Here is a 19647-nt window from a genome sequence, read left to right as displayed (position 1 = left end):
TGAGGATGGTGATGTTGGTGAGGATGGTGATGATGGTGATGTTGCTGAGGATGGTGATGATGCTGAGGATCATGATGACGAGTCATGTTGAATCCCACGCCGCAGGAGGAAGCTGTGGTTCTGTTTGTGGATCTTCGACTGTGTGCTGTCAAATCTCTGGATCACGTGGACCGACGCTTCTGCTTTGAGCTGCTCTCCGTCCAGAAGTAAGACAGTGAACACGGCGTTTTCACACCTGTAGGGTCATGTGATATGGCGTTAATTGACCTGTTTGTTTCCAGGTGTTGTGCTCTGCAGGCCGACTCGGAGCAGCTGAAGCAGGCCTGGCTCAGTGCTCTGCAGGGCAGCATCGACCTCGCCTACAGAGAGCGAAGCGACACTCAGCTGACGCAGGCCGGTCCACACCACGACCACGATATACTCACCTCTGAATATTACAGCTAACTCCCCTCCCCCATCCATTTGGCTGACGAGTTCTTCCTCTCTATGTGCAGCCTAAGGAGCTCCCCCCTCTGCATTGTGGCGGGGACGTCTGTCCGGGCCCTCCCGCCCAGAGGCCGGCAGCATTGAGCGTGGCCCTGAGGGGCCTTGGGAACCAGAGGTGCTGTGACTGCGGGGAGGAAGAGCCTCGCTGGGCCTCCATCAACCTGGCAGTCACCATGTGCATCGAGTGCTCGGGCATACACCGGTAACAGCCCAGGTTTCAGGAGGACTTCCTCCTCATTTCTTCTTCACTGCTTTTTAGCAGGTGTCAGGCTTTAATCTCGCCCTTTGATCTTTCATCAACCTTCTCTGTCCACACACAGCCTGTGGGAACCATGAGAAGTACTCACTGGTGTTTGGTGATCTTCATAGTTTACTGTCAGAAGATGAAAACCAGCAACACGTTGGCCGATGTTCTTCTTTCTCTGTGTCTGCAGGAGCCTCGGAGTCCATCTGTCGAAGGTGCGATCTCTCACTCTGGACTCCTGGGAGGCCGAACAGCTGAAGGTAGAAGCGAAACACTCTGCACTGAAGCGAAACACTCCGGCATCATAAAGTGAAGAGCAGACCGTAAAGTGAGGAAGCTGTCAAATATAACGCCACGAGGAGAAACGAGAAAGCTCAAAAATCAGATTTCTGCCTCTGTGTGATCCAAACACCCTGAACTAATAACAAGCCGACAAATCGCTGCTCGGTCATTGAATCATTTCAGGAAATTGCTCTAAACAGTCTCTAAAAGGCAATCAGCTGTTGTGGAAAATAACACAAGAAGTTCCCAGCTTCTCTGGATCTTTATGTTTGAAAACCCACCAAACTGATCCCAGAACAGCCCAAACTGCCTTCACCTGTCCCGAGTCTAACCGGGAGAATCTCACAGTGCTGCTCATGTCTGACGTTGAAAAAAAATCAATGAAGAATCGATCGCAGGCCCAGATTCTAAAATGTGAATGCTCCTCCTCAGCTGCTGTGCGTTCTGGGAAACGATGTGATGAACCAGATCTACGAGGCGCGATGTTCAGAGGAGGGACGAGTCAAGCCCCGAGCCGACAGCCCGCGGTAAAAACACGAGCCGCTGAAAGGAATCGGCTTTGGTTGAACGTGAATGTTGGAAGCAGAGACTCAGCGTCCTGTTTTTCTCCCTTTCAGGGCCGAGAAGGAGGCGTGGATCAAAGAGAAATACGTGGAGAAGAAGTTTGTCCAGGCCAACGGCGCTCGTAAGTCCGACCGTCTGCACATTGTAACTAGAATTTAAGAAGTTTGTTTAAACTGGAACGATACCTTATCAGCACATTCATCACTGCAGTAATCTATTACTTTTACATTTTACTGCTGGATTCGTTCCTGCCGCTGCTCTGAGCCTCACTGCCCCCTGTAACACCTGACCCATCACGCCTCTCTGCTGCAGCACCCGTCTGTTCACTTCCTGTCCCGTGCACGACAGCTGTGTGGTTGGCTTCCTCTGTCAGTGCTCGCATCGGCGTGTTACGGCGTCCTGTTGCGCTTCAGCACTAACTTAAATTTATTGTGTTTAGAAAAAAATGTTTTCTGCGTTTTCTGTTTCAGAGCATCATCGTCATAAGGACTCAGCCATGCTACGTCTCTATCAGGCGTCTTTGGCAGGAGACCTGGTTGCCATGGCGTCCATGTTGGCTGAGGGGGCGGAGGTCAACGGGAGCGTTGGCGAGGAGGAGGGCCGCACGCCGCTGATCGGAGCAGCGATCGGGGTGAGCATGCACAAAGAAGAGGAAATGTTACTGAAGGCACCTTTTATTGATTATTACTCATTAATAACATCACTGACTCCTAACTGACATCATCATCGTTGTTATTAGTGTTATTATCAGTAATATTATTTCTGCACACTGAGCCTTTAGAGAGCTGTGATGTAAACAGAATACAAACTTCGTTGCTGTCACCGTTTCTCTCGGCTGCCTACAGGGGTCGCTGTTGGCGTGCGAGTTCCTGCTGCAGAACGGCGCAAACGTCAATCACAGAGACCTTAGAGGACAGGGGGCGCTGCACGCTGCCGCCACTGCTGGTCACACCGGGTAACCACACGAACACAGACATGCACACACACACGCACACACAGCATGAGCTCGAATCAACGCTGCTGGTTTTAATTGACCGTTGCAGACAGGTGTGCCTGCTGCTGAAGAGAGGAGCCAATCAGTACGCAGTGGACGAGAGAGGTCATGACCCTCTGGCCATCGCCGTGGAAACGGCCAATGCTGACATCGTCACTCTGTGAGTCACTGGAAGTGTTTCCAGCCTTAACATTGTTTCCACGGCATCCTGAAGATCAGAAAAGCCCACTGATGTATGAAAAAGTCGACACGTGACGTTTCACATTTCAGACCGTGACCAGAGTCCAATCATAAAGTTTCTCGTACGTCAAGGGACTGATCTGATTGGTCGAGGCGGGTCTTCAGAGCGCTGTGGAAACACACGACCGATAACGGAGTCTTTCAATTCCTTTGTGAACTCTTTTAACGTGATCATGGCTCGTGTGTTTCAGGCTCCGGATGGCCCGGATGAACGAGGAGATGAGGGATTCGGAGGGAGTCTTCGGCGCCGCGGGTTAGTCGACTCCAACATTTGTCTCACGTTTGTCTTCAGCTGAGAAGAAAGGTGAAACCAGATGGCTGAACGAGCGTCACGCAGAGCTGCTGCAGTCCAAAAATGAAAATAAAGATTATGTCCTTTATCAAAGTTTTGTAGCTAGGTGAAATCTGATTGGTTATTTTAAAGGCGCACTCTTAATGACCGGAGCAGGAACTGTAAGTGTAACTTTTGACGTCACGGAGACGTCAAAACGCTTTGAAAGTTTGTCGGCTTTTCCTCAACTCGACCTTTCAAACCTGTTTCCCTGTGATGCAGAGTCCTGCTGGGCGTGCTCACAGTTTCTGAAATGGTCGCGAACCTTTACCTGAACCTGGGTTAGGTTGGGGTTAACCTGTGAACCTGATTGGCTTATATTTCCTCTGTTGATTGGCTCTTTGGAGGCAGGGGAGAGGCCAGGCCTCCTCCCATGATGTCTCCTGTTAACTTGTGACTGTCGTGTTGTCCTCAGGAGATGATGAGACGTTTCAGGACATCTTCCGGGACTTCAGCGACATGGCGTCACATGACCCGGAGCGACTGAGCCGGCGGCACTTCAGCCGAGGAGGGGCGGAGGAAGAGGAGGAGGGGTAGTGTTGAAAGGATGGAGAGCGGTGACGGTAACAGTGTAAATTATTCTGTCACGAGTACCAGCCCACGCAGGAGGAAGACCTCAGACACCTTCTTCTTGGATTACCGTTGACGGAGAACCGTTACCGACCTTCAGATAACCACGAGTGCAGCTGAAAATATTTCCTCTCATATTAACCTCAGATTATTGAATCTAAATATATTTTATCTGAATAATCACGTCTTAACTCTCATGAGAGGAGATCAATGTTACAGAGGTTTGTCCTCAGTCACGCAACTTTACTTCAGGATGTAGTTACAGCTAGCGCCCCCTGCTGGGCACAGTTAATCGGTTACTAATTTACTGTGAAGACACTGACACGTCCTGAAAAACTTCCAACAGCACTTTATGTCCTCACAATTCAGACAGCGTTCCAGAAAACGTTTCCAGATGTTTCCGCTCCTGCGCCGAAAAATAGGAATCACCGAAAGCTGCAGCGGATCGCTGGGAATGAAGGCGTTTTATGTGTGAAAGGTGTTTGAGCTCTGACAGCTGATGGAGCTACAGCCTCCACCTTTTGTTTTAATCTGTCTCTGTTTGAAAGTCCAAACACTTCACATCCCAGCTTGGTAATAACGAGGAAATACAACAACAGTAACATGTGACCTAACCGCACAGTGAAGGGTAATAACAGACACGTTTTGGTATCGTGGTTTTTAGATGTTTATTAGACTGAAACGTCTTTAATGTAATAACAAATACAACGACGGGGAAACGAGAGACAATATTTTAACACTCTGAAACCCTTTGAACAATAAAATGTTTCATATTTGGAGGTGAATCTTTAATATAGTGACGTTTATGTGCTAACATGTTTTTACATTCTGGGACAAATTCGGATTAAATTGATCCAAAGTTCTCCCTCGTTTGAAGGTCATGTAAATAGTTATTACCTCGAGTCTTCTGCTGTATTTCACAGTAATATTTACAACTGGAACCAGAAAAACGTTTCAGCTGTTACTGTAAATATTTGGCTGTCGTTTCCACGTTTTTACCGAGCTGTGACGGAGCGTGAAGCCGTGATGAGCTTCGCTGAAAGTCTGATGTACGGTGGGAGGAAGAAGAAGCGTCAGGGTTGAATTTAATAACCTCCCTTAATGCCCCGAGTTTAACAGTGTGTCCAAAAGGGATTTCAGACTTTTGCTGCTCATCTGTTTTTGAGTGTTAGTGTGAATGAACGAGGCCGCGAGGCTCGTCTCTGACTGAATGTTTGACACAGCAGGACGCGTCGAATCACGCAGATGACGCCGTTCGTTACTGCTGTGATGCTACTGCTCAATAAAACCACTGAAGAAGAGTCTCTGATGTTTGTTCTCACCAATCACGCGGCACTTTGAGCTCCAGCTGTTTGAAACATACAGTTTGCTACAGTAATTCATACCTGTGGATTTCACAAGCTCCGCCCACCGTCTGCGCACCTGCGAGCACAGATGTAAAAAATAATATGCTTTCTGTTTGTTGTTCTCTGAAAAACATTTAAAAATTAAACATCCAAACATGAGCCCATGAGTGGAAATAAAAACCAGGGCGGGACTAAAACTTTACCTGAATGAAGGGGTGTGGCCTAACATTTCAAAATGTCTGTTTTTTTGTTTTAAATAAAGTCTGATGTTTCTGATGGGCTGAGTGAACATTTCATTTATTAAGAGCACGCTCAGTGTGAAGTCACAGGCCTGTTCACAGCTGGGAGGGGTCTGTTGTTATTTACATGTCACAGTAAACTGGGGCTGTTTGTTTCAGCCAATCACAAACAAATGCTGCTGACTCAGGACTTTTGCACAGTACTGTAGTTCATCCCATGTTTCCATCAGACACTGAAAACAAGTTCTGTGTGCTGCTCAGACCTGCAGCTGCTGCCAGTGAACGCACCTTTAATAGGGGCAGCTCGGGCTGCGTTCACTGACCGATGAGCCACACGCAGCTCTGACCCTGAGTGGGTCACACGGGTAGATTTATCGCTTAAAAACCTCAAATTGAGTTCCTGAAATCCTGAAAACAGGAAGTTTTTCATGCCTGTTATTTAAATGGTCTGGGTAATATTTGTTAGCATTAAGGCTGTGAACCCTGACAGGTCAGAGGGACAAAACTGAAAAACTGGAAGCCCTCCTTTCCCCCCACATTCTTATCCACTGGGCCGCATGTTTGAGCGCCCTGCACAGAATTACAACTGGATTGTTTTTCCACCGTTTTCTCTGCTGCAGTTTTTCCTCAGGAGCTGAGATGCTCCGTCAGCACATTTAACTTCTTTGATCAGACACAGGAAGCAGAAACTCCTTTAATCATAATTACACGTGTATTTTCAATAATTACAATCATAAAAAACCACAAAGACCTTTTAGAGCACTCATACATTTGTCTCCCCAGGCAGACGCAGACTCTACCTGTTCACAGGTGAGAAACATCTACCCAGTACCTGAAGCTTTTCAAAATAAAAGGCCTCCAGTCTGAATAAACGCTGCTTACAAGCCCCCAGCTACGGCGGTTAAACGTCCCACTGTCCTCTAAAACCTCAAATGCCTCTCAGTCCTGTGCCTTCTTCCTCTTCTTCGTTGTCTCTTTGTCTTCTGTCGTTTTCCTCTTCTGCCTCTCCTCCACCTGCTCCATAGCGTCCCACACATCATCACCTTCGTCTTCCTCCTCCTTTACCTCAGACTCCGCCTCCCCTGCAGTTGCCCCTCCCTCCTGCAGGTCTTGGCTGGCGAGCAGGAGGCAGTTGAGACGGGACTTGAGGTAGACTTTGTGCTGCAGTTTGCGGTCCTCCAGGCTGTGGATGCGCAGGAAGCGGTCCAGGCCGCAAGACGCCACCAACGGCTGGGAGGCGTGGCACTGAAGCCCCCTCACGCCGCCCGCCAGCCCCTTGACACAGCCACGCACCAGGCCCTTCCTCAGGTCCAGCAGGGCGATGTGACCCTGGGTGTTGCCCACCGCCACCGCTGTGCCGTCAGGCGTCAGAGAGATAGCGGTGAGCGGGTACTCGCCGTACTCCACCTCCAGGACAGGACGCCTCTGAGGAGACGAGGGGTCGAACACGTGCACCTGAGAGAGAGTTTCAACATAACTTTATTAAAAAAAAAAAAAACAAAGCAGGTCATCAATTGACAGATTTAAACTTTATTTTCTGCTGCTTAATTATTATTATTGTATTTGTTTTTACACCTAAAAGCATTTTTTCCACTGATCAAGAATCAACACCGAGGATACTAAAGACCTCAAAGGGAAATCACTATTATTGTTTCTTTTTTAGAAACACTTTAGAAATTATCCACAACTTTAACTTCAGTTGTGTTGTTTTTGTCTTAATAATTTTATGGAATATCCCTTTAAACTTGTAAACCTGGAGGAAATTTTAAAGATCATAAATGTAGAGAGAAGAGAAAGTAAACCTTAAATCAAACACCTTCTGAATGGAGAGAAAACTGATGAGGAATCGGTCCGAAACCAAACTGACGATGGCTTTGATAATAAAATCATCCATAATTTTAGCCTTAGTTTGTTTTACTCAGACAGTTTGTTGTTGTCCTTTAATATTGCTCAAATGTTAGCCGACTTAAAGAAAAAAATATAATACATGTAGAGAGCTGAGGATTTACACGAGCTTTAATTTTGTCATAGACTTAAGAAAATTTAAAATTAAACACTTTTTGAACGGAGTCTGGTCTGACTTTTGAGCCAATTCTGAGCCAGACGAACGTTTACAGATCACACAAACCAGATGTTTGTGATAAGCTTGACCTTTAACCCGGGCCAAAGTAAACTTTAAATGGGTCTTCTTTAAAAACACGTTTTGTCCTGCTGAGGGTGAGTCACAGCTACACACCTGGTGGTAACCCGTGCAGGTGACCACTTTGTCGGAGTCCCGGATGAAGGCCATGTCCCGGACCCAGTAGGGCCGCCGGAGGTCCAGCCAGTCGTCCCGGAGGTTCTTGGCGCTGAACGCGGGCTGCTCGGGCCTCTGGAGGTCCCAGATCTTCAGGCCGTTCTCCTTCCCTCCGGTGGCCACCTTGTTTGGGTTCGCCGGGCTCTGCCGCATCCTGCACACGTTCTTCCCGGCGTCCACCTGTGTCACGGGCTCGTCGCCGCCCTCTTGCCTCCACACGCGCAGCGCGCCGCTCTCCGCGCAGGTGACCAGTGCGTCGCCGCCCAGCGCCGCTAGCCCGGAGAAGCAGCCCTCCGCCGGGTCCCCGCAGCGCCGGCTCTCGGTGAACGCGCCCTTCTCCAAGCTGAACGTCTTCACGGTGGCGTCCACGCAGCCCACCAGCAGCTCGCTCTCCGCCGCGTCCCCCCAGCACAGCGCGCGGACCTCCTGGTCTCGGCTCAGGTGGCTCGTGTTGCAGAAGTTGAAGGCCTGTTTCCGGGACAGGCTGACCCCCTTCAGGATCCCGGTCTCCGAGCCGAGCCACACGGAGCACAACTGGCTCCGGTCCCCCATCACACCGGACTCACACACACCAAACCAGCCGAAAAAAACAGGACAGCTCCGGGTCCGCGTGGATCTTCTGTAGACTGTGGCGCGTGTCTAAGTCGTCACACTACAGCTGGAGTTTGTAACAGACGGTGTCACGCGGTTCAAAGCTAAGAAAAACTTTCGGCAGTACAATTAAAATCAAAACAGTATAAATAAAAATACTTACACGACCAATGTTCTGGTATTGTTTTTTCTACAATCATTTGTCATACTAATAAAGTTTATTTTTTCCAAAAAGACAGTTTACGTCATTAGGAAGCGACCGATCCCTTTGCGCATGCTCATATGATGCAGGTAGTCACCATTTTGGCTGTGTGGGCTAGCAGAGGCTAGCTGTGGGTGTAATCTTCCTCAGACCGTCGTTACTTCGTTCAGGTTTATTTCTTCCAGTGGACAGAGGGGGGTTTCCGCCCTCAAGCCCAAACTCAAAGCTTTCTTCGTCGGGGAAATGGACGGAGAGGAGGACGATCTAATGTCCGGGAACCGCTCCGGTAACGCTTATGCTTTGTTTCCTATTTAAACGACTAACAGGACAGTACTGACCAACTGTAGTAGCTAACTGAATACTAACTGAATTCGAGCACCATGAGCGCGTCCTAGATAAACATGATGCAGAGGTGGGTTGTGATCACGCGGAGGGATCGTTGTTTGTGTTTCAGGGTTAGCGACAGCATCAGCGCCAGTTTCCAGGAAACATGTCTCAGGCAAACATCTCCTGAGCTCTCCGTCACATTTACCTCCAAAAGACTGAAACACGCGGTGATATTTCAACGTTATATCCGTGGAGGAAACCAGCGGAGCCATCCAACACGAACCCGGCAGAAAGCGGCCTTCCACCGAGCCAAGCTAAACCATCAGTGTTTGTTGGCCTGATTACATAACAAACGTTTCATAATCAATATAACCGGTTAGACATGATACACCAAAGAGAGCCGAATCAATACGAAAGCCTTAAAGATGAAGTCTGCTCATGTAGGTGGACTTTATGATGAATTGTCACGCGGTTAGCCATGAACCTAAAATTAGTCACTTTTAAAGTGAAGTTTGGCGAGCAGCTGCAGAGGATCCAAGTGTTTGTTTTTGAGCTGTTTACAGACCAGCTGATGACATCGTGTGATCATTACGGAGACTTTTTAACACTAGAAACGTTTCCTAAGCTGTAGCCTGTTTGACCGTTAATGTACAGAACGGTGGATATTCTGATGTGACTGTAGTGTAATCTTCTACTTCTCACTGCTGCTGTCATATGTTCTATCCAGTCCTAATAAGCCGTGATCCTTGAAAAGCACGATTATTTCTTTGAAAGGCAGTTTATCGAAGGGAATGCAGAGAAAGCTGTTGTGTAGTTTTCATTCAGTTTTACTTTGGCAGCTTGGTAAAGTTACTGCATACTTTTTGCAGCTCCTATAAATGCTTTTAAAAAGGACTGAATTTAACATGAATGTTCCGGATGTGTTCTTGTAGATGATGGAGGCGGCACGCCGGTTCAGGATGAACACCCAGCATCAGATGGCGAGGAGATGAGGAGCGCCGGGCGCCGCTCTGAGGTCAGACTTCATCTCATTGATTCTGCAGATAATTCATTGACATCAGTTTTCAAACGTTTATTCTGAGCAGTTTCGTCTTTGCATTTTAAGTAGTGCCTGAAATTCATACTTCAAATCAGGCGGATTTACACGGACATGGACAGCTGATCTTCCATGTTTGGACCCGTGTGGGATGAGCTCTATGTATGATATTATGAGAGTGTTGTTTTCCCAGCATGTCAGTGATTGATCAGTACCGGAGCTGAAAGAGTCACAGGTTAGAGAGACAGATGTTGCAACAGCTGGAAAACATGAGGTCGACACATGGATTGGTGCTGCAGCTGCAGTGATGTGGACGCTGTCAGTATTTGTTACGTTTGCTGGAACAATGGCGGCTCCGGTCTGTTCGGACTGTAAATATGACAAACACCGTCTGCAGACCGCCGTGATCGGGCTGATAAACTTTCTTTGTTTTTGTCAGGACGAGGGCAGCAACGACGAGGACGACGCCATGGTGACAGGTGGCGGGGCCAGCGGCTCTGACAACGAGGACTGCCGCAGGGCCGACAGCGACTCGGAGGGCGAGGGCCCCGGGGGCCGTGATGACAAAAGTGACTCTGAGGCGGAGGCGCCGAGGCCCGCCGACAGCGACGATGAGGATGGCTCATCTTCAGTGAAACGCAGGGTGAGCGCGTCCGAGGAGGAGGAGTCGCCGCCAGAGAAACGCAGGACGAGCGGCTCAGATAACGAGGCCTCATCGCCGCTCAAACACGGAGCATCTGACAACGAGGAGGGGGCGTCCCCGCCGCCCAAGCGGAGAGGGAGCAGCTCGGATGTGGAGGAGCGGCCCAAAGCGGCGGCAGAAAGCGATTCTGACAACGAGGATGCCAAAGCCGCGGCGTCCCCAGAGCGCCGCTCCAATGCTGACAGTGACTCTGACACAGAGACGCCTGCCAGACGCAAGGCGGCGCAGATAGACTCGGATGAGGAGGAGAAACGGGAGGAGGAAGGAGGAGGGGAGAAGTGGAAGGGGGTCATGCAGTCAGACAGCGAGGAGGAGGAAGAGGAAGGGCGGAGGAAGACTGCAGCAGGAAGTGATGGAGAGCAGCAGGAGGAAGAGGAGAGGCAGCAGAGAGGTGACAGCGACGAGGACGACGAGAAGCCAGGTACGCGCGTGAAGTTTAGAAGAAACACAAAAAGTGTTTCTAAGGAAAGAGCTCGAAAGCACCAAGAAAAGGAAAAAACACTCCTTTCCTATTGGTGGAAAAATGTACCATGTCGACCAATCAAGAAATGATATGACAACATGGTATTTGGTTGTTTAGGAAGAAGGCGGAGTTTTAGGAGTGACGGCGGTGAGAGATTTGTGACGTTTAGCGTGTTTGGAGTGTGTAGTTTTGTTGTGTGTCAGAACAATGAGGTGACTGCTGAACGCCACAGTTTTGCCAAAAAAAGACAGATTACAGTGTAAACACTGGAGTGACACAGCTGCAGGTGGCGTTCTCCTGCATCGTGCGGTGGACACAGACACAAATCATTTGTGACATCTTAATGAAAACACCGTGGCTGCATTTTAGGTAAATAGCTGCAAAGGTTTTAAAAATGTCCGATTTATATTTCGAGTTATGAAAGTGATCCGTTAACCATGTTTGTGGTGGTTACAGGTTGCGAGGTTGAACAGGATGAAACGAGGCGAGATGCTTTTAAAGTCTGCGCTCTGAGAGGGTTCAACTTTTTTTGTTTTGGTTTTTTTAATAATGCAATAGTTACTTTTCCTAGTAATTAGTTACTGTGATAATATAGTAACTCAGTTACTTTTTTCAAGAAGTAACTATAAGTAATTACTTTTTCAAAGTAACTTTCCCAACACTGTCCGGGTTTGCGAGGTAAACGTCGCCGCTGTCGTGAAGCAAGTCTGTGGTAAGGTGTACCCGTCCAGCAGGGCCACAGAGATCACACACGCCGGCTTCACCGACTAAAGAACATGTGATCACTTTTAGTAATGGTAAACACGTTCTCTCACAGACTTTCCTTTGGCGTGCTGCTCGTTGTGTTCGTGGTCAGACGGAGACGGAGTCACCCGCCACGTTCGCCGGTTCTGTTAATATTTCAGTTCCGTTTTAGATGCTGTGTGAGTAACCAGTGAGCTTTGTGTTTGCAGTGAAGAGGAAGAAGGCCATCCTGTCCGACAGCGAGGACGAGGACGAGGAGAAGGCGGAGAAACCAGGTAACGCAGACCTGACGGCTGGAGCAGGATCTTTGTTTGGATTCTCTGCTGAAAGTAAAAGTTGATGCTGCGAGGCAAAGCAGCGCTGTTGTGTGACGTTTGTCGCTCTCGACGGTCTCCTCAGTGGCGAAGAGGAACCGGGCGGTGTCGGACGACGAGAACTCAGACAGTGACGCCGACTTCGGGGGTCCCGATAAAAGTTTGGCCGCCAAATTGAGAGAGCTCGGCTCAGACAGCGAGAGCGAGGAGGACGACCGAGCAAAGGCGGCGGGGAACAAGGACGAGAAAGCGCTGTTTGGCAGCGACAGCGACTCCGGAGAAGACCAGGAGGAGTGAGTGCTGACGTGGAAACACCTCGCAGAAAACTCAAACCCCCCTACAGGACAGCCTGAGGGATGCAGCTACCACCCCTGCAAGAAGACACATGCAGAGTTTTCATTTCAAAATAAAGAGTTTAATTCTGTGGCTGCCAGGAGCTGATGTGCCTGTTCTGTTGCAGGAAGATGATCGCAGACATCTTTGGCGAGTCTGGAGATGAGGAGGAGTTCACGGTAAGCCTCGATGTCGCGTCTCCGTTCAAAGACAAAAGCGAGATCAGCCGCGAGCAGTTCCCGTTTCACAAACTGTCGTCCTGCAGGGTTTCAACCAGGAGGACCTGGAGGGCGACGGCAAGGCGAAGCAGAAGGTGCAGGCGGAGGAGGAGTCAGACTCTGACGAGGGCGTCGACCGCAGCGGCCAAGAGTGAGTCTGCTGATCAGCAACACGATTTTAAACAAGCGTTGTTGTTTCTGCTATTAAGTGTGTGTGTGTGTGTGTGTGTGTGTGTGTGTGTGTGTGTGTGTGGCACCAGCATGATGTCAGACTTCGACATCATGCTCGCCCGGAGGAAAGCCATGAACAGCAAGAAGAGGCGGCACCGCGATGGAGGCACGTTCATCAGCGACGCCGACGACGTGGTCAACGCCATGATCACCAAGATGAACGAGGCTGCGGAGGTGCGCACGCTGCTCTCGCCCCGTCAAAATAAAAGCCTCACAAATCTCTGAGCTGTGATCCTCACCGACTCTGTGCATTTGTTTTTATTTGCAGGAAGATCGAGCTCTGAACAGCCAGAAGAAACCAGCGCTGAAGAAGCTCATGCTGCTGCCGCAGGTCGTCATGCACCTGAAGAAGTAAGAGCTCCGTGTTAGCTTATAGTTGAAGGCTTACGTGCTGAGACCAGCGCCAAAAAAAAGCAGGTCCTTCTCCTCCGTGACTGCATTGAAGACTCTTATCGTTTGTCCCTCAGGCAGGACTTGAAGGAGACATTCATCGACAGCGGCGTGATGTCGGCCATTAAAGAGTGGATCAGCCCTCTTCCTGACAAATCTCTGCCCGCTCTCAGGATCAGAGAGGAGCTGCTCAGGATACTGCAGGAGGTGAGCGCTGAACGCGGCGCGTCGTTCTTCAGCTGCGTCTCTAAGATTCAGTCGTTCATGGTGTGTTTCGTCCTGCAGCTGCCCAGCGTGAGTCAGGAGACGCTGAAGCACAGCGGCATCGGGCGGGCCGTCATGTTCCTGTACAAACATCCCAAAGAGTCTCGAGCCAACAAAGACCTCGCTCTCAAACTCATCAGTAAGGCCAAGCTCCTTTTCTGTAGTTTCCCTGTCTGGCCGTGGAGGCCGCAGTTTCTGAACTCTTTCTCATCTCCAGACGAGTGGTCGCGGCCGATCTTCGGTCTGACGTCGAACTATAAGGGGATGACGAGAGAGGAGCGGCAGCAGAGAGATCTGGATCAGCAGATGCCTCAGAGACGGCGCCTAAGGTAACGATGATCGCAACGTCACCCAGACGACACTAACGTTCTTGTTTCTGCTTCATATCTGCAGCGATTTAAGTTTTATTTACATTATTCATAAAATTACTCATATTTGACTTTATTAGAATCGCTGTCAGCCGTCGTTAGGTTTCAGACCTTTTCCACAGCGAGTCGTCCGAACCATGCAGTAGCTACAATACTGACCGACCCCCCCGGGCTGATGTCTGCTCTGTTTTCAGCGTCCTCTTCCTGTCATGTGATGATGTTTGTCTCTCACCTGAGAACAGTTTAACCCTCATTCTCCATCTTCTGCTTGTGTCAGAGTGTATCAGGTGTTTTGTACAGGTGGAAACCCCGCCCCCCCCAGTGTGTTTGCTATATCTGTGCGCCGCATTCCCACCGCTGTTCACTCTAAAGTCACTCAGCACGGCTTTACCTGAAACCCATTTGAAAGCTTCGCCTTTCTCGATCTTCTCTTTGAATATTGTGAGATGATTTCTAAAGGTCGTAGTTAGCGTGAGGCGTAGTTTTTCCTCTTTCACTCCTCTTCCTCCGTCTCACCCCCAGTCAGCCTCAGAAGGTGGAGAGGGCAGAGGAACCTGATGTCTTTTCTCCACCAACCAGGTTCAGTCCTGACGTTGCATGGTTGCACTGAGTGACCAGGTTTACCTTCTTTAACGCGTCTCTGCAGGTTTTACATCCCTCTGTCTAAAGCTTAGTAACTCCTCAGATACCCACAGCAGCACCAAAGTGACCAGAATGAATCCCTGAGACTTAAATGACTTCATGAGTGCAGCTGCACGATCTAAAGGTGACCCGTTCTGCTCATTTCCAGCTCCTTTTTCATTCTTGGACTCTAATAGAGTCTGTTTGCATAATTTGCAGTATAAAATAAGCCTCCTCTAAGTATCCTCTGATTGGCTGCTCCTCACAAACAGGTGGGTGGAGCTTGTGAGATGAAGCAGAATTGGCCGGTTTGAATACTTTGCATTTATTTCAGAGTGATTCAACTAAAGACAACGACTGAAGCTGAGATTTTATATTTGATTCAAGCCCTTCTTGTAACTCTGTTTTTACCACCTCCACTCTGAGCTCATCTAGCTATCAAAATAAGTCAGCTTAGAAACGCTAACATTAGCTTGGGCGCATTTCAGGCGGACTGGATGCCACCCGGTGGTTGAAACTGGTACTGCACCGGAGTGGAGGACTGCCTTATTTCAGCTTCGGTCCATATCTGCGACACAAACTAATACAGTCACAGCTGCTGATACTTTTAATATCCACTGTAGACATTAGGGGGCGCTGCTGCACAGAGGGGTTAAACAGAGCAGAGACTGGAGCCTGTTTCTGTAACGGCAGTGTTAGCCGTGTGTGTTTTACTGCCCTAACGATGTGGAGCTCGGGCAGGGCTGAGTTTGTTCCGTGCGGGAAGTTTTGGCGCCGACTAACTCCCTTGGAGTGACGTGCTGCTAACAGCATGGAGGCTCAGCCGGTGAAGAACATCGCTCAGAAACCTGCGAGGTGCGGCGGAGCTACTTCACACTCGAAGTTGAATTCGTGTCTTCTTCTTCTGTTTGTAGTTCTGGAGGTCAGACGCCTCGCAGAGACCTGGAGAAGCAGCTGACCGGAGAGGAGAAGTAAGTTCTCAGACATCTGGGGGCGGGATTTGTCATAACTTCCTCCTCTGTCGTCTGGAATTTTGTGCCGTGTTTAAATTCCACCCTCATTAACCTGAACGCCTGCTCCCAACAGAGCTCTGCGGCCCGGAGACCCCGGGTTCTGCGCCCGGGCTCGAGTCCCGATGCCCTCGAACAAAGACTACGTGGTTCGGCCCAAATGGAACGTGGAGGGGGACTCCAGCAGGGTGAGTGGTCACACGGGCCGATGGCGTGTGCTTCAGGGCGTGGCTACACTTCAACTAAACAGCAGAGCGCCCCCTTTAGGCACAGTCCTATGAAATATCCAGAGTTGAACATTTGGTTTCAGTTTTTTCGTAATTGAGTCAAACAAATTATTTACTCACGATTTACAAAATGAATCACAAATCCAAAATTCCAAAATTAAACAAATATATTTTAAACCTCTCTAAGAGCAAACGCGTTTTTAAAGAAAAAACAATCCGAATAACAATAAAGAACTTTTATATAAACAGTCAGTTTTCTGAAGTTTAAATAAAGTTGAAACAAACACTTCAACACTTTTGTGCTGGAACAGACATCGGGTTATTTTCTGCTTCTATTTGATTGTAAAGCTCTGAAAGAGGAGTTTACCTGCTGTCAGGTCAGGAGCTGAGCTGTGATTGGTCCTTTGTAGAGCGGCTGTAAGAAGGCCATCAGCCTGCTGGAGAAGCACAAACGGCGTTTCGCCGAGCAGAGAAAATTGGGGCGGCCGCAGGGAGCTGTGAAGATCAGCATAGAGGGAAACAGAATGCCCCTGTAGCTCCCCTGCTCCCCTGCAGGGGGCAGTAAGTCTGTCTGCATGGTGTGAAGAGCCTGACTCACCGGCAGTGTGCAGACGTACAGTGGAGGCAAAGTTATCCAACCCCCAAACAGAGTTCACTGAACACAGCGAAGAGCACACGATCGATCACACTTCAGTCATTCAGACCTCTAACGTCAGACCAATCACTGATAAACCTTCTGATCGTGTCATAACCAACGGACAAAACCGTAATGTACTCAGAGGTCATATGACTTCATACGCAGTGCCCGGGGTTGAATCATTTTCCTTCCTGCTGTATGAACACATGAACATCTCTGCTGCAGCCGTCGAGCACCTCTGAGCCTAATAAACACCAAACTCATGCACTAGAGAGAGATAATCACTAAGAGACGGGAAGTAACGTTCCACAGGTGAGAAGGTGTGCAGTGTGTGGGACAGTGTACCTGTAATTTGCATGGCTTCATTAAATAAAATACATTTACTGTAGAAATGAGTCAGCTGACCCGGAGGAAGAAATGTTTTCACTTTGATATGGAATCAGCCACACGTCCAGCAGCAGGCTTCCAGAAGCTGTCCAATCAGAAGCAAATAGATGTTCAGGGAGGAGGGGAGTTAAAGCAGCTTGTTTCACACAGAGCGAGGGGGCAGAATGAGACAAAGCTTATTTTGAACTGTAAATGGTCTTTAGGAACAGTCTTCCCATCTGATGGCTCTGAACGAGGTGTTTGTGAAACATCTTCCTGCATGAGCAGTGAAGTGTGCGAAACAAACCGGTTGTCTTTGTGTTGTTACCTCAGTGTGTGATTACAAGATGTAAATCCTGTAACTTCCTGTTCTGTGTGTCTGTCTGCCTCCAGGGTCCGGTGAGGAAGAGTTTGTCCCGTGTTGATAAACAGATGCGTAGATTTGCTGACATCCGGCGCCTGACGAAGACGGGTCACGCTGTTAAAATCAGCGTGGAAGGCAATCGAATGCCACTCTGATTCATTTTTTTTCTGCTCTAAACTCAGTAGGATTTATCGTTTTTACTTTTTATTGTTTTGTTTCTGAACAAACCCGCAGCTTTGCCCTCCTCAGGTCCAGCTCTGCCTTACTGAAAAAAGGGGCTGTTGTCAGACCGTGTTGGCTTCAGTTCAAATGTGTTATCTGCTGTAAACTTGTCTGTCCTCTGAACAAAACGCATGAAAGACTCCAAAATGATCCAAAAATAACGTTTCCTAATGCTAACAGTTTAATTATTCGCTTTATTGTTCAACTTGTGTTAGCAGTTAGCTTGATTAGCTTGACCTGAAAATCAGCGATAGTCGCAGTGTTAACAAATACTGGCATCACATAGTCTTTTCTTTTCTGTTTTTTTTATTTTTGTTTATTATTGGCAGCATTTTTATCTCAAAGTCTAAAATGTTAGCGAGTGTTTGTATTTCTTTAAAATGAAGCTGTTATTTATGATGATGTTGTATCAAAAGCTGAGTCATGTTAGCAGTCATCTACATTTGCTATGCTACGGAGCTAATAAAATCTGTAAAAATAGCCTACTGTTTTAGTTTTACCTCGGCTCAGAGTGAGTTGGCTGTAAAGCTAGCATAACAAAAATTATGTTATTGTTAGCAATCTACATTAGCTTTGTCTTGAAAAAAAAAAAGTGCAGCAATAGCTTATATTAGCTAGCTATGTTAGCCTTATGTCAAAACTATTAAGGTCTGTAAGCCTTCTAAGCCAACATTCATGTTTATCTATATGCTAACAGTGAATATTGAACTATGGCCACATATTATTATCAGCCCTGTCACTTTACTTTCTTGTGTTCTTTTGAGTAGAACATCGTTGTTCGCCTTTAAATTGGTGGTGATGCACGGTTCATTGGGCGGAGTTAGTGATCACATGTTTTAAAGTAAACCATAATAGTTTCTAGCTATCAATAATGCAGACATCAGTAATTTAAGCTAATGCTATAAACCTTAATTCTAAGGAATGGTTAACATAGATAACTTCAAAGTGAAACTAACATCAAAGCCATTTTAGCTTTGTTAACTGGTTGTTTTGGTAGCTAGCATTGAGCTACATCAGAAAAAACAAATTAATTAAACAAATGCTATCATATAGAGGTGACAGCTATTTTTAGCTGTCAGCAAATTACACTGTTATTATCTTAGCTGGTTTGGAGGTGAAGCTCATTTTATTTATATTTATCTCTTAGCCCAGTTTTGGAAGTTAGCATGATAGCACTGGCCTTAGGTAAAGCTAATTTAACAAAGGCACTGATTTTTGAAGGTAGCATTGCAGATAAAATGTTGATTTTAAGCGTTTGAGCATTTTTGGCTATCATTAGCATAATGTCATCTGATTTAACTGGCTGAGTTCTTAACAATAGCTAATGTTAGCTGTGAGCTAGCATTGTCCTAAACATCTGTATTCTTATGTAATCTTCAAGCCATTTGCCTACATTTAAAGACTAAATTGCTCTGTGGTATTAGCTTGTATTAGTAGTTAGCTTGTTTTCTTTCTTTCTTTTTTTTAATATATTTTGTAAACTGCCATGCTGACAGAGTTGCTGGGTTAAAGATGAACGTGTTGTGTAATCAGAGGATCATTTTGGAGTTTCTTGTCCAGAGTACATTCAAGTTCTCTGGTTTGGATTTGAGGGTGAAGTCTCGTCTGCGCTCCCCGTCTCTGAATGTGAAGGTGTTTGTATTTTGCTGATAGTCTGGTCCATTATCTCCCTTCTCTGCTCCCATAGCAGCTGTACAGAAGTCCTCGGTGGATGAGTTCACACAAGAAATGCCGGGACTCTGATTGATCCGGATCATTCGTGGATTGTGTGAACCAGCCGTTCTGTGTGCACTGTTCTGGATCACATGATCTTTTCTTAATAAAGACTCAACAAAAACTCACCTGGCTGTACGCATGTTTATTTCTGGGAGCATGGGGAGGGACTTACTGGTGGAGCCTCTAGTGGACATTAGTGGAACTGTAGCCTTTAGCACATGATCTAAAATCCTCAAGGGGTTGAAAAAGAGAAAAAATCAGTCACACTCAGAACTTCATTGTCATTTTCTTTTTATTAAGCACAGTTAAACTCGGGCAGGAAGAAGCACATCAGAACAGAATCAGTGAGCAGGACGGTTTCCACTGCAGCGCCACTCGGACGCTTAAACCTGTTTTTGGACTATTATTTTATTTTTTTCTCATTTCAAGTTTACAAACTTTAGATGTGTTACCGTCATAGATGGTATAAAACATGGACATAGTTTCCTGGTGAGGAAAATAAAGCTAATCCAGGAGAGTTAAACCTGCATTCTATCAAAAAGCCACCAGGTGGCGACTGCTGCAGTTGCAAAAAGACTTCCAGTGCTGTAGAAGCTTGACCTCTGTAAACACTTTGCTGCTGATGGACTCAGTCACTCATCTTGGGTCATATTGAACAGGAAGTCTGCTTTGCGACTAAGGTGTTGATGATGAAAATGCTAATCTCAT

General features: G+C 47.5%; 3 protein-coding genes across 7 annotated transcripts in view; 2 read left to right on the top strand and 1 right to left on the bottom strand.

Annotated features, from left to right (window-relative positions):
• The window catches only part of LOC102198539 (arf-GAP with coiled-coil, ANK repeat and PH domain-containing protein 2), an 11436-nt gene extending 7250 nt beyond the window's left edge, over positions 1–4186 (top strand). For both annotated transcript variants that reach the window (XM_013911984.1, XM_013911983.1), the window contains exons 13-23: positions 106–206; positions 282–393; positions 495–688; positions 921–990; positions 1445–1539; positions 1630–1697; positions 2047–2207; positions 2422–2531; positions 2620–2730; positions 3002–3063; positions 3557–4186. In XM_013911984.1, coding sequence (XP_013767438.1) covers positions 106–206; positions 282–393; positions 495–688; positions 921–990; positions 1445–1539; positions 1630–1697; positions 2047–2207; positions 2422–2531; positions 2620–2730; positions 3002–3063; positions 3557–3678 — 1206 coding nt within the window. In that variant the 3' untranslated portion in view covers positions 3679–4186. The remainder of the gene's footprint in view (positions 1–105; positions 207–281; positions 394–494; positions 689–920; positions 991–1444; positions 1540–1629; positions 1698–2046; positions 2208–2421; positions 2532–2619; positions 2731–3001; positions 3064–3556) is intronic.
• A 1549-nt stretch (positions 4187–5735) lies between these two features.
• wdr74 (WD repeat domain 74) lies at positions 5736–8411 on the bottom strand. The gene is made up of 3 exons (XM_005737467.2): positions 8347–8411; positions 7533–8250; positions 5736–6751 (listed from the first exon to the last, which is right to left on the bottom strand). The coding sequence occupies exons 2-3, from the start codon at positions 8142–8144 to the stop codon at positions 6236–6238; spliced, it is 1128 nt and encodes a 375-aa protein (XP_005737524.1). The 5' UTR covers positions 8145–8250; positions 8347–8411; the 3' UTR covers positions 5736–6235.
• Positions 8412–8464: 53 nt separating this feature from the next.
• On the top strand, positions 8465–19064 carry iws1 (interacts with SUPT6H, CTD assembly factor 1). Of its 4 annotated transcripts, none has more exons than XM_005737464.2 (16): positions 8465–8671; positions 9645–9727; positions 10188–10872; positions 11868–11933; positions 12058–12265; positions 12433–12484; positions 12571–12674; positions 12778–12928; positions 13023–13105; positions 13222–13351; positions 13430–13547; positions 13626–13737; positions 14299–14355; positions 15312–15368; positions 15484–15595; positions 17031–19064. In XM_005737464.2, the coding sequence occupies exons 1-16, from the start codon at positions 8629–8631 to the stop codon at positions 17154–17156; spliced, it is 2187 nt and encodes a 728-aa protein (XP_005737521.1). In that variant the 5' UTR covers positions 8465–8628; the 3' UTR covers positions 17157–19064. The 4 variants fall into 4 exon arrangements, with proteins under 4 accessions (XP_005737521.1, XP_005737520.1, XP_005737523.1 ...); XM_005737463.2 differs by lacking the exon at positions 8465–8671 and adding an exon at positions 9053–9152; XM_005737466.1 differs by lacking the exons at positions 8465–8671; positions 14299–14355 and adding an exon at positions 9069–9152 and having other exon boundaries at positions 12784–12928.
• Positions 19065–19647: the final 583 nt, after the last annotated feature.

The sequence above is a fragment of the Pundamilia nyererei genome, unplaced genomic scaffold (genome assembly GCF_000239375.1).
Source record: "Pundamilia nyererei isolate P.nyererei 1_Seehausen unplaced genomic scaffold, PunNye1.0 scaffold00076, whole genome shotgun sequence".
Taxonomy (NCBI): Eukaryota; Metazoa; Chordata; class Actinopteri; order Cichliformes; family Cichlidae; genus Pundamilia; species Pundamilia nyererei.
The sequence above is the reverse complement of the archived record's forward strand: the minus strand, read 5'-3'. Positions and strand labels throughout refer to the sequence as shown.

Excerpts from the sequence above, each read along its gene's own strand:
- wdr74 (XM_005737467.2), bottom strand. The coding sequence starts at position 8,144 with ATGGGGGACCGGAGCCAGTTGTGCTCCGTGTGGCTCGGCTCGGAGACC. Across the intron at positions 6,752-7,532 it reads CCTGCACGGGTTACCACCAG|GTGCACGTGTTCGACCCCTC; the intron begins GTGTGTAGCTGT and ends ACTCTCTCTCAG.
- iws1 (XM_005737463.2), top strand. The coding sequence starts at position 9,095 with ATGATACACCAAAGAGAGCCGAATCAATACGAAAGCCTTAAAGATGAA. Across the intron at positions 12,266-12,432 it reads TCCGGAGAAGACCAGGAGGA|GAAGATGATCGCAGACATCT; the intron begins GTGAGTGCTGAC and ends GTTCTGTTGCAG. Across the intron at positions 12,929-13,022 it reads AGATGAACGAGGCTGCGGAG|GAAGATCGAGCTCTGAACAG; the intron begins GTGCGCACGCTG and ends TTTTATTTGCAG.